The 12,787-nt window shown below is 56.0% G+C and overlaps 1 protein-coding gene across 1 annotated transcript; it reads left to right on the forward strand.

The window, feature by feature from the left end:
- Positions 1–973: 973 nt before the first annotated feature.
- On the forward strand, positions 974–10,155 carry HSP90AB1 (heat shock protein 90 alpha family class B member 1). The gene is made up of 12 exons (XM_005296324.4): positions 974–1,217; positions 1,685–1,831; positions 2,563–2,769; positions 3,124–3,283; positions 3,900–4,033; positions 4,711–5,028; positions 5,590–5,755; positions 6,054–6,244; positions 6,629–6,776; positions 7,327–7,595; positions 8,137–8,470; positions 9,565–10,155. Exons 2-12 carry the CDS (start codon positions 1,685–1,687, stop codon positions 9,672–9,674), a joined length of 2,184 nt encoding a protein of 727 aa, XP_005296381.1. The 5' UTR covers positions 974–1,217; the 3' UTR covers positions 9,675–10,155.
- Positions 10,156–12,787: the final 2,632 nt, after the last annotated feature.

Consider the following 12,787-nt stretch of genomic DNA (forward strand, 5'->3'; position numbering starts at 1 on the left):
TTTTAAATCAAAATGTCACATGGGACTGAGGCCTTGTCTACCCTGCCACTGTACAGTGCTGAAACTGTCTCGCTCAGGGGTGTGAAAAAACACTCCCCCAAGCAATGCAAGTTTCAGTGCTGTACAGTGGCAGTGTAGACAGTGCACCAGTGGTGGGAGCCACTCCCCTCATGGGGTTGGGTTTTTTTTACAGCGCTGGTGCCACGACTACACAGCCATGTTAAAGCGCTTTAACGTTGGTAGTAAAGACGTACCCTAAGTTAAATATGCTTTGCAGAAACCTGTTATCTCAACACAGTTACCTTTGTCAACCAAACTTGTGATCTTATCCAATTATACCAAGTTTCTTTGACAAGATCTATTTGTCATAAAACCATGTTGTTTGGCATTGCTTACATGACCATCTTTTAGGTCTTTACTGACTGCACCCCATATCAGTCTTTCCATGTTTTGCCTAAGATTGCTGTCAGGTTAACCAGCTTATAGCTTCCCTGGTCATTCAGTTTACCCTTCTTAAATGTTGGCAATCAACTTTTTTCAAGTCTTCTTGAAAATTACAGGTAAGGGAGATTGGGACCAGGGGTGGAAGCAGAAGAGGGAATGCAGGGGTATGAGGAGAAGAGATGGTGGAAGGGAAACACAGGGGATGGTACTTGGAATAAAGTTGCTGAGGTGTTAAGGAGTCCCTAGGATTTTGAGTTACAAGGGAATTGGCTACTAGTGGGGCCCCCAAGAATTGAGGAGGAGGGGTGGGGTACCAGGAAAAATCCTTAAGAGATTTGAGGCATCGGGGATAGGGCACAGGAATTCCTGGATAGTGGGGTGAGTGGGGAATTGGGGTGTCAAGAGTTGGACTAGCATGGGAACTTACAAGTAGTGGGGTGTCAGGGTCCCAGGGGATACCTCAGTAGTGGGGTGACAGGGTACCTGGGGATATAAGGAGCTTCCCGGGTATTGGGGTGAGAGGGAGAACTGGGGCATCTGTGCATGGTGGGGAAAGGGCTGCAGGGAGACAAAATACCAGGAGCCGCAGCAATCTCCGGCCCTGCAAAGCCAGCCCGGCCCTTTTAAGGCGGAGGGAGACGGGGGCCGGGCCGGGCTCAGCCCCTATATAGGGCGGGCGGAGGCGGCCCCGTTTTCTCTCTCTCCCGGCCGCGCCGCAGTCCCCGCACCAGGGACCGAGCCCGCTCCTGCCCGATCTCCCGCTACCCGTCACGGTAAGGGTGGCCGGGGGCCTGGCCCGGCGCGGGCGGGCGGGCTCGGCCCCGGGCTCGGCCCCGGCAGGGGTGGGGGGCGCCGCGCCCCGCACGGGGGGCGCCGGGGTGGGGGGCGCACGTGGCTCCGCTGGGCGCTGCCATGTTGAGCAGGGCCCCTCGGGGCGGGGGCCCGGCGGGTTCGGCTGCGGGAGCGCCCGGCCCCCGCCTCCAAGGCGGGAGCCTCCGCCGGGCCGGGCCTTGGATCCGGGGACGCGGCCTGGGGTGGGGAGTGGGGCCCTGGTCGCTCAGCAGGTGCCGGCCCGCCATTGAACCCGGTGGGAGGCCGTAGCCCCGGCCTCCCCGTCCCCAGCGCGGGCCTCGGGCGGGCGGCGCCCCCGCGGCTCCACTGCCGCCCCGGGGGGGAGCAGGCCAGCGGGGGCGGGGATGGGGCGCCAGGCAGGTGCTCTGAGCCCGACCTTGTTTTTCAGATGCCTGAAGGAGTGCAGCATGGGGAGGAGGAAGTGGAGACCTTCGCCTTCCAGGCAGAGATCGCCCAGCTCATGTCCCTGATCATCAACACCTTCTACTCCAACAAGGAGATCTTCCTGCGGGAGATCATCTCCAACGCCTCTGATGTGAGCATGGGGGGCCCGCCCGCCCCCAGCGGGAGTGCGGGGCTCTGCAGTGCTGCCGCTGGGTACAGCGGGCACTGCCCGCTCCTGTTACTAGGGCAACCATTGATTTTCCCCTACCTGCTGAGGCCCTTAAAGACGCACGGCTAGTGACGAAAGGGCCCTGTATGGTGCTTTGGCCCTGCCCTAGATGACCCATCCTTAAGGGGGGTTCTGTCTCCCTGCCTTTGTCCTAAGATTGCCAGCGAGGGGGCTTGTTAATGCCAGATGTGCTGGTGGTCACCTGCCTTTAGGAAAGGGTTGGAGAGCCCCAAATAATCCCTCTCTTCTCTCCTGCCACCTGCACGCTCTCAATGGAGTAGTAGATCAGTATTCCCATAGCTCCTGGCAGGAGCAGAAGATGCAGCTCTGCTGGCAGTGGCCCCTATCCCCTAGTTTCGTTTCTGCTGCCCTTGGAGGAGCTGGCATTTGGTGTCACCTGTTTGTTTCTAGGCATTCTCTCTGCCCTGCATGCTGTTCTGAGGGGGTAGCCGTGGTGCGTCTCTCAAGTAGGGCCTCTTGTTTTGCCCTCTGGAAGGGTTTGAGTGAAGCCAGAGCTTTTGTGGCAGATCTGTGCCATGATGATGCTATCACGAAAGTCCATGGGCCTCACTGCCCAAAGCAGGGAGCGTACAGGATCCATGGAGCGGCTGAATGATGGGTGAGCATTGCTAACTGTCTCTGTCCTCCCCTAGGCCCTGGACAAGATCCGTTATGAGAGCCTGACAGATCCCTCAAAGCTGGACAGTGGCAAGGAGCTAAAAATTGACATCATCCCAAACCCCCGGGACCGCACCCTAACCTTGGTGGACACAGGTATCGGCATGACAAAGGCTGACCTCATCAACAACCTGGGCACCATTGCCAAATCTGGTACTAAAGCCTTCATGGAAGCCCTGCAGGTGAGTGACCTTCAGCCTGTGCACTAGAGCGCTTGGACCCCTTGTGGGCCTGGGCATCTAGTGGGCTCATGTCCTCCACAGAGCCTTGCGACTTCAACACTCAGTAGTTGGCTAAGAGATGACCCCTTTCTGGGCCTGTGTTCTCTCAGGAGCAGCCTGCAGTGCTTTTGGCTTGTCCATGTGTTCCTGCACAGAGAGGAGGTGATGCTGCCCTGCCTTGTCCCTGTCTGTATTTGTGGCCTTATCTCTGTGTGTTGGCGCTTGGCCCAGCTCTCTGCTATTGGGACACACCTGGCTGTATCACAGACATCACCTGTCTCTTGCTCTTCTCACCCATTCTCCTTCCTCTTGCAGGCTGGCGCTGATATCTCTATGATTGGGCAGTTTGGCGTGGGCTTCTACTCCGCCTACCTGGTGGCCGAAAAGGTTGTAGTCATTTCCAAACACAATGACGACGAGCAGTATGCCTGGGAGTCATCGGCAGGGGGCTCCTTCACTGTCAAATCCGATCATGGTATGGACTGTGGCGATAGGGTCTGCAGGGAATCAGCCATCCCTTTCCCCTCTGTCTGCCAAGGGGTCCCAGAGAGAGGGGTCCGTATAGAGTTAATCACCCCCCTCCCACCCTGTCGGCCACAAATCCCAGAGAGGGGTCTGTGGGGAACCAGCCATGTCCCTCCCACCCAGTCTGTCATGGGGGCCCCCAGAGTGGTTTGAGGTGGCTGGTGACAAGATGGTATGGAGGGATGAGGTGTTGTAGTCTGTAGCTGTCACTTGATGGGGAAGCTAGGGGGAGAGGGTCCAGGCTCATGGGATCATATGTGGAGCTTAAGTGACTTGTCAGCTTGGATTAGGTCCCAGGCCTAAGCTGTAGGAGCTGGGGGAGGAAGTGCCCCTCAGTGCTACCCAAAACCATGGTCTAAGCCTGGTGCTGGGCCAGTGGTAGCTGTGGGTCTGTCCTCCCTGCTCATGGATGCGTTTTCTGACCTTGGTTCTCGTTAGAAACACTGTGATGATCCTCCCTTTAGTTTAGCTGTGGGGTGTACCTGGCATTGGCATGAGATCTGCAGAGTGAGCTCTGTCCAGTGCCTGTGGCCAGTAATGCCACTGCCTCTCTCCTGATGTCACAGGCGAGCCCATCGGGCGCGGCACCAAGGTGATCCTGTACTTGAAGGAGGATCAGACAGAATACCTTGAGGAGCGGCGGGTCAAGGAGGTGGTGAAGAAGCACTCCCAGTTCATCGGCTACCCCATCACCCTTTATGTACGTATGTGAGAGATGGTGGGACCCATGGGAAGACCAGATGGAGCATAGGGGGAGGCCCAAGCTGAGAATGGGGAAAGGATGGTACATTCCACCTTGAGCCTTCCCATCTGCACATGGGTGTGCATGTAAGAGACAGTGATGGGCTTTACCAGGCTCTGGAGGCAAGGGCTGTGCACTTATTCTGCTGCTGCAGGAGTTGGCCAGCAGAATGGTACAAGGGTGGGAACTAGTTCAATGCTGCTAGGGGGTGGAGATCACCGAAAGGGTGTACTGCATAGTCAGACTCGCACCCCTAAAATCTGTACAGGCACCTTGGGCCATTGCCTAAACTACCAGGCGAGGGACTGGGGCTGGAACTTCACCTACATGGGCCTCTATTGCATGAGCTATGGGAGGTCTCACCAGCTGGTGGTAGCTATAGATCCTTTATCCTCTTTGTCAGCCCAGCCACTGGAAGGCACCATGTGCGAAATTTGAACCAGTGCTTTACCTGCAGTGCATCACTGCAATGTTTAGCCTTTGCATGGTGCCCATCAGACTGAAACTCCCATCTCCCTTGGGGCAACGGAGTCTCTGTCACTGCTCCGATCTGCTTGCCTGTCTGGCTCCCATGCACATATGCCCTGAGTAAGGTAGGTGCCTTGGCCATAAACCTCTTGCACTTCTCCTTACAGCTAGAGAAGGAGCGGGAAAAGGAAATCAGTGACGATGAGGCAGAGGAAGAGAAGGGGGAGAAGGAGGATGAGGACACAGCCCCCAAGGATGAGGAGAAGCCCAAGATTGAGGACGTGGGCTCAGATGAGGAGGAAGAGGAGGGTGGTAAGGGCAAGAAGAAGAAGACCAAGAAGATCAAGGAGAAATACATCGACCAGGAGGAGCTGAACAAGACCAAGCCCATCTGGACCCGCAATCCTGATGACATCACCCAGGAGGAATACGGAGAGTTCTACAAGAGCCTCACCAACGACTGGGAGGACCACCTGGCTGTCAAGGTGGGTGCAGGGGCTGGGCTGGTAGAGGCCAAGGTTCCCTTTACCTCACAAAGCAGGATGGATTAGTGCACAGGGCAACATTTCTTTGTCATAGGGGTGGGCTCTAATATAGAAAGGGGGGCCCCAAAATACTCCTTTAGACCCAATGAGATGCCCATGAACAGCAGCTAGTTCTCCTACCGTGGGAAGCTAATCACCCGGCTGAGCCTGTTTGATACATCCCTGCTGGGCATGGGGCCTCCCACCTGGGTGTGGTGCAGGTTTGCTGGCCCTTTGATCCGAGTGACCCTCACTCCCAATCACCTGCTTCATCCAGGTGTGCAGGGTTCTCCTGAGGCCCTGGCTGCCACTCTGGCATGAGCGAATGGGGGTAGGAGCTGCTGCTTTGGGGGCCTTAGATCCTGCTGCAGTTTGCTCCAAGGTAGCCACTCAGTCCCCCTACCCAAGGCCCTTTGGGTGCTCCTACAGCTGGACCAAAGGGAAGGGCTCTCCCCAGGGGAGGGTTAAAGGAACGAAGTCATGGGAGTTTTGTTCATCTCACCCGTCTCCCGCAACCTGCAGCACTTCTCTGTGGAGGGACAGCTGGAGTTCCGAGCTCTGCTCTTCATCCCACGTCGCGCCCCCTTTGACCTCTTTGAGAACAAGAAGAAGAAGAACAACATCAAGCTGTATGTGAGGCGTGTCTTCATTATGGACAGCTGTGACGAGCTCATCCCAGAGTACCTGAGTAAGAGCCTCCTGTGTAACACCCTGCCCTTGTGCAGAGCTCCCTCTCTAAACAGCTCCCCGGCTTGTGGCATTTTCCAGCTATGTTAGCTGCTCCCTCACCATTGCACCACCCCCATACATCATACAGCCTCCTTGCACTGCTGGGAGGGATGCAGAGGATCAGGTCTCCTCATGCAGCGTGGAGCTTGGGCTTCCTGCTTGGCACTTCTGCTCTCGTGCATGGGGGATGGGTGTATGGAGTTAGCCTGGCTGTTCTGATCACCCTCCTTGGGCCTTGGCTTCTTTCCTCCCCTCAGATTTCATCCGGGGTGTGGTGGACTCTGAGGACCTGCCTTTGAACATCTCCCGGGAGATGCTGCAGCAGAGCAAGATCCTCAAAGTGATCCGCAAGAACATCGTCAAGAAGTGCCTAGAGCTCTTCTCAGAGTTGACCGAGGACAAGGAGAGCTACAAGAAATTCTATGAGGCCTTCTCCAAGAACCTCAAGGTGAGAGCCAGCCATCCCACCACCTGGGGGCAAAGGGGACGCTGCTGTGCCTTGACATGCTCCACAGGCAGGCACTTGAGGAGCCAGAATTAGTCTCTGATCTGTTCCAAGATGGTGACTTCTCTGGGCCAGGCTCGTGGCTCAAACCTGCTCTTCCTGGCAGAGCTCTGGAGCGGAGAGGCCAAACAATTGGTCATCTTAGCAAGTGTGCCCCAGGGTGCTTGAATGGGAATGCCTCCCTCACTGCATCTGCCCCCAACCTCAGCCCTGGGGTGTGGGTGGGGTGTTTGCAGGGAGGGGCTAGATTTCCCAGCTCTTGAGCAGGAGAGCGTTAGTGAGCCACTTCCTGGAGCATGCGTATAAATCAACCTTCTCTGACCCCAGCTTGGGATCCATGAGGACTCAACCAACCGGAAGCGCCTGTCGGAGCTGCTGCGCTACCACACGTCGCAGTCGGGTGACGAGGTGGCCTCGCTCTCTGAGTATGTGTCCCGCATGAAGGAGACTCAGAAAAGCATCTACTACATCACAGGTGCGGGCTGCTGGCCGGGGGGCCAAACCTCCCTCCTACCCCATCACCTGGGCATGTTGCCTGCCTCCCCCACTCCGCTGGGGGGAATAGGCTGTCCCTCAGAATGGGGATCTCCTCTGCATGCTGGGTTTTGATGTAGCTAATGCAACAGCAAGAGAGTTAGATTCCCGTGGGGACCCCTCCCGTCACCCCAGAATGGGACTCTTCTGCCTAGTTACTGCTTGGCTCCTCTGGTCGCTGGTGTGACAGAGTTCCCCCGGCAGGTGGGCTTGTATGAGCCTCCTCCCCAGAATTTCTACTTCCTAGAGAGAGGCTCTTGTTAATCAGGTGCTTTGGAATCCTTGTTTGGGAGGTGTGTATGCAAGTTCTGTGGCCTCATTTCTCTAAGGGAATGGCCAGGCCAGTAGACCCTTGTAATAGGACTTCGGCTGAAACATGGCCCCAATGAGGGTGGTGTTGAATTCTAGCCGGTCCCTGCCAGGGGACTGCTGGAAACCCCAGAGTGTAGCCAGCTCCGAGCCCTGGTGACCTCTTGTTTCCCCCAGCACAGGTGAGAGCAAGGAGCAAGTGGCTAACTCCGCCTTTGTGGAGCGTGTGCGGAAGCGCGGCTTCGAGGTTGTGTACATGACGGAGCCCATCGATGAGTACTGCGTGCAGCAACTCAAGGAGTTTGATGGCAAGAGCCTGGTGTCAGTCACCAAGGAGGGGCTGGAGCTGCCCGAGGATGAGGACGAGAAGAAGAAGATGGAGGAAAGCAAGGCGAAGTTTGAGAACCTCTGCAAGCTCATGAAAGAAATCCTGGATAAGAAGGTTGAGAAGGTAAGATGGGGTGGAATGCAAATCCCAGCCCAGGGCCAAGTCCTGGCTCGGTGGGGAAGGAGAGCAGGGCTCCACTGAATGCAGACAAGGGTTGGACCCCGGCTCAGTGCATGGCCTCTGGTCTTTCTTGTCTCCAGCAGAGGATCAGCTGAAGGAGACTGCAGGTCCCAGCATGCACTGCAGCATCTTGCTCTAAGCAGCTGGGCTGCAGGTGAGGGGCACTGACCCAAACGATTGTAGGGGTAGTGCTGTGGGAATGTGCCCTGGGTACCAAGGGGTTGGCTGAGCTGCCGGTGCTGTCCCAGGCAGTGTTCCTGAAGCTGGCTGGGAGATTCCTTCAGGGCTGTCTGTCCTTAGGATGTGGTGGTGACGTGGCCAAGCCAGAGGGGAGATGCTGTTGAGGGCGTCCGTGCCCTTCCCTACAGCCAGGTCTCCACTGCCTGTGGCTCTCCGGCTGAGCCTGACATAAGGGCTGGGGTCCCTGCTTCTGTTGTGACCAGACCCAGTCACAGGCCCTGCTGTTTTTGCCTGGCCTCCGCAGGTCACCATCTCAAATCGGTTGGTCTCATCACCGTGCTGCATTGTCACCAGCACCTATGGCTGGACGGCCAACATGGAGCGTATCATGAAGGCCCAAGCGCTGCGGGACAACTCCACCATGGGATACATGATGGCCAAGAAGCACCTGGAGATCAACCCCGACCACCCCATCGTGGAGACCCTGCGCCAGAAGGCCGAGGCTGATAAGAACGATAAGGCTGTCAAGGACCTGGTGGTACTGCTCTTTGAGACAGCCCTGCTCTCCTCTGGCTTCTCCCTGGAAGATCCCCAGACCCACTCCAACCGCATCTACAGGATGATCAAGCTCGGGTTGGGTAAGTGCCCCAGGTGACGGGGAGCCGCAAAGAGTTGGCATTTGATGGTAGACACTGGGGAAGGAGCTTTTTCCAGCCCTTCGATGTCAGGGATCCAGAGATCCTGGTCATGGTGGCTTGCCCGACTTCTAGATTTCAGGGTATGTTAGCCAGTTGAGCTGGTCTTTGGCTTCAGCACAGAGCAGGCCTCCTTGGGAAGGAATGGTAATAATTCATCCCACTCCAAGGTCACTCATGCTGGCCACTAGAAGGAGCTCTGACCCCTCAATCCTGGCTTATACTTTCCTCAGTTCATGGAAGGAGTGGTCCCAAGGCAAGCTTTCCTCACCTAGCTCACAGCAGGAAGTGCAGTGGAGGGAAGGGCCTGCGGGAGGGGCTGTCTCCTGGCATGAAGCAGATCCTATTATGCCATGACAGGAGGGTTTAAAATGTACTTTATCCTGTGCAAGCTAGAGTGGTGTGTAACCTAATCTGCATGGTAGAGCCTGTGCATTAGCCAGCGTGTGGAAGGCTGGTGACAGGTGTTGGCAGCAAATGGGAGGAGAACTAGTTTGAAAATGGTCTTTTTTTTCCTAGTGGAAAACTGACCTTCAGTGAGAAATTGAAAACCCAAAACGTTCCATTGTAACTTCTGATTCAGCAATGCTGCCACCAGGCCTTGTGGGGTTTGTAGTTTCTGTGCCTCATGCTCCCATTTGTCTCTGTGGGCCTCACTAAATCTCCCACAATGCACCACTCTCCCATTAGCTCATGTGGTGCATCTGCATCATGGGGAATGTAATCGCTTGGTGAGTTTGGCCCATGGAGGAGAATGGGGGCAGGAGGCAGCATTTCTGAACTGAAAGGTGGTTTTCAGGCCATGGCTTGTTGACAGGCAGTGTGCATTTTCCAGGGAAAGCAGACGTGCTTTGGCATGCACAAAAGAGCATTGATGGAAAGCTGGTTTTCTGCTGTGACTAAATTGGCTGGAAATGCATTGCCCAGCCCTCCAGGAGAGGGCCTCGGCCTAGCCACACTCACAATGTCTCTGTGTGTGATATATCCTGGGGGTGGCCCTCAAAGTAACCGGCCTGCACATCTCCCTTCCTCCCCAGGTATCGATGAGGATGAGGTGATTGCAGAGGAGCCCAGTGTTGCGGTCCCTGATGAGATCCCCCCACTAGAGGGGGAGGAAGATGCATCCCGCATGGAGGAGGTGGACTAAAGGGGGCCATTCCCCCTCCCATCTTAGCTCCCTGCATCATCTCTGCTTGGAAGGGGCAGGGCCTGGCCTCTGCAACTGCTACTGACTCCTCGCTCCCCTAGTGTTGTGTTTTTCCCCACTTGTTTCCCACTGTCAGTAGTGGGTGGGGTTGCAGGGTCCTAGCCCTGTCTGGTCCATCTGTCTTTCTGCTTGTGTTGAACCAGCTGCTTGGGGGGGTGGGTTGTGCTGATGGGTTCTGATTTTCCCCCATGGGGGGTCTTGTGCTGCTCCTGGGCACTAAGCACCCACCCTGCCCCAGCTGGGGTGAGCACTGAGCTTGAGCGTCCCTGCCCCCTCCCCCCAAGCACAGCAGGGAGCCCAATCCCCACCCCCTGGTTGCTGCCTGCATCCTAGGGTAGGATGTTGTATTTTGTCGGCCGTTTGGTTTTTTTGTTCTACTGAAATTTAATTAAAGTATCAAATAGAGAATGCGGTTTACACAGCGGCTGCCTTGTCTGGGTTATGTTGGGAGTCCCTGCAGCACCCAAAGGGAGTGATGGCAGGTGTGGGGGAGACTGGGGCCACTTGAGCACCAGTGGGGGAGAGCAGTGCTCGGTGGCAGCTGAGTGCTGCATTCAAGGCCCTGCTCTTTCTCAAAGAGAACTGCTCAGAGCAGTTGCAGCCCCAAGAACTCATAGCCCCTGCCCTGGAGCGGGAGCTGAGGCTGGGGCGTGCGATGCTGTTGCCCCTGCTTGGCATGTGTATCTGGCTGCTAGAGTAGCACCTGCTAAACTTCAGGCTGTGTGCCAAGTGCAGGGAACTGGGCATGTCCTTGAAAGGGAAGGCAGTTCCTTTCCTTTGTCTCGGCTGCTCTTAGCCACTTCGAGTCCTGCTCTCTTGCTTACCCTCCAGCTTCCCATGTGGAGGGCACCTACCTCACTTTGACAGTGGCTTCCTGAGGAGCTGGGTTAGCTCACTTCTGCCTTTTTTCAGCAATGGGTAGGGGGCAGCTGCACATGTGCAAATGCTATGGAAGGCCAAGGCAGAATGAGGAGTCCTGCCTCTGCTGAGATTTGCGCAAGTCTTGTCTCAACAATGGAGCTAGTCTACACTACCCTAAGTCTTTGGGCAGCAACCTGTGCCCTCAGCCTACTCTCCCCAGGAACTTTCTTAGATCCCATTCCAATTTGCACACCCCTAATCCAGTGCACAAGTAGCAATGTCCTTAATGGAGCTGGAGTTCAGGGGCTTTCTTCCTGTTGTGCTCTGGGCTGACCTAGACCCTCCGAGGTGATGGCTGAGCTAGCAGTTGCTTTCCCTGCCTTGGTAGTCTAAAAACTACACTGTGGAAGAGCTTCTGTGTTCTCCTAGGCTCCCTCAGCTCTGGTGATCTTGGTCCTGGAACACATGTGCAGAGGAAGCACCAGATCTGACTTGACTTGCTGTCTTCAGCAGGAGGCCTAATGGAGCCCTATGGCCACCTGGCAGCCTGGAGAGCTGCTCCTGGGCGGGGAGGGTCCCTGTGCTTCTCTCGAAGGGGGTGGAAGAGGTGTAGGACTCCAACCTTGCCACAGAGTGGCACCCTCCTCCTGCCAAGGCCCAGTATTGGAGCCAGTGCACTCTGGAGAGATGTAGCTCCTGCGGGTCAATTCTCTCCCTGTAAACCCTGCCCTTGCTTGCTGTACAATCACAGCTGCCAGAGCATTCTCAGGCTGCCCCTTCCTCCCTGGGGGATAGAATGAGCCAGGACCCAACTCAGATGGATGTGCCTTCAGGAGCAGAGCCAGCTTATGGGAGGGTGCTGGCAGCTGCTGGACCTTGCTAGGCTCTGGCCTCCCCTGTTGCACTACCTCACAATCATCAGGGCTGCTGGTGGTCAGAGGGCAGCTGTGATGGGCTAATTGATCTGATTGTTGCTTGGTGTGTAAAGGGAGAAGTTGTGGGAAAAGTCCAACCTTATCCTCAATGGGAGGGGCAGGAGCTTTAGCAGTAGGGGGCTGGTGGTTACCTCCCCTCCCATTTCTGTGGTTGGTTGGTTGGTCTCTACATCCTACCATACAGCTGGCCCAGCTCCCCAACCAGGCCCCACATGCTGCAACTCCAGAACCTGCCTCTGCTCAGCAGGTCCTTCCCACCATTTGCTTCTGGGCTGTGGGTATAGCAGGGCTATAGACACCTGTCTCCTGCTCCTAGCTACCAGGATGGAAGGGGGGGAGCAGTGACCAGGTCACAGGCGGGAGAAGAACTCTGTCAGGTCTCGGAGTAGCAGCCGTGTTAGTCTGTATCCGCAAAAGTACTCCTGTTCTTCTGTCAGGTCTGGAAGTTATATGGAGGCTGGGTGCATAGTTGGGAGAGGGGTTGGCCACAGCTGCCTGCAGGTTTGTGGGGGCTTAACAGGAGTTTTGCAAGTTTTTGTCCTAAGAAGAGGGCATTAGTGCCCAGTGCACTTATACCTACCCCAGCTGCAGCCCCCAGTAACTCTGTCCACAAGGCTGGGAGAGGGGGCACCTGAGCCAAGTGCTTTGTTGGTTACTTGGCAGGAGCCACAGCCTGGGCGATATTTGCACAAAATGGAGCAATCTCCATCTTCAACACAAAGGGGCAGAGCCTACAGCTCCCAGCATGCAACAGGGGCTGTGCCCCAGAGTATGGCCCTGGGGCTTGTGGGCTGCCTTGCATGCTGGGAGTTGTAGTCCCCCCACTATTACATTAAAGGCTAGCAGCTGTAGGGCACATTCAGACATTCTGGGGCTTGTGCTGAACAGCATCCCTGGCCCAGCAGTCATGTGGAGGAGCAGGCCAATGTTCTTCAAACAAAAAATATTTTTGCATGTGAAAAAGGACCCATTCCAAAAACAATCACCTCCCCCTTTCAACAAAACTTGAACTGGTACCCACTCACCTCCCCCCCCCCCCTTTTTTTTTCAGGGGCAAAGTGGAGGGGGTCAACCAAGGTGGGAAAAACCACCCCTATACCTAATCCCTCCCCTGTTCTACAGCATTTGTTCTGGGCAACCCACCATCCCAGGCTGCCCTCCACCATTCTGTTACTGCCCTGCAGTTTCCCAACATCTAGGAAGGGGCACTGAGCTGGGGACAGGTTGGTAGTGTCCCCCTCTGAGAGGTGTCGTTTC

Source organism: Chrysemys picta, chromosome 3 (assembly GCF_011386835.1).
Source record: "Chrysemys picta bellii isolate R12L10 chromosome 3, ASM1138683v2, whole genome shotgun sequence".
Taxonomy (NCBI): Eukaryota; Metazoa; Chordata; order Testudines; family Emydidae; genus Chrysemys; species Chrysemys picta.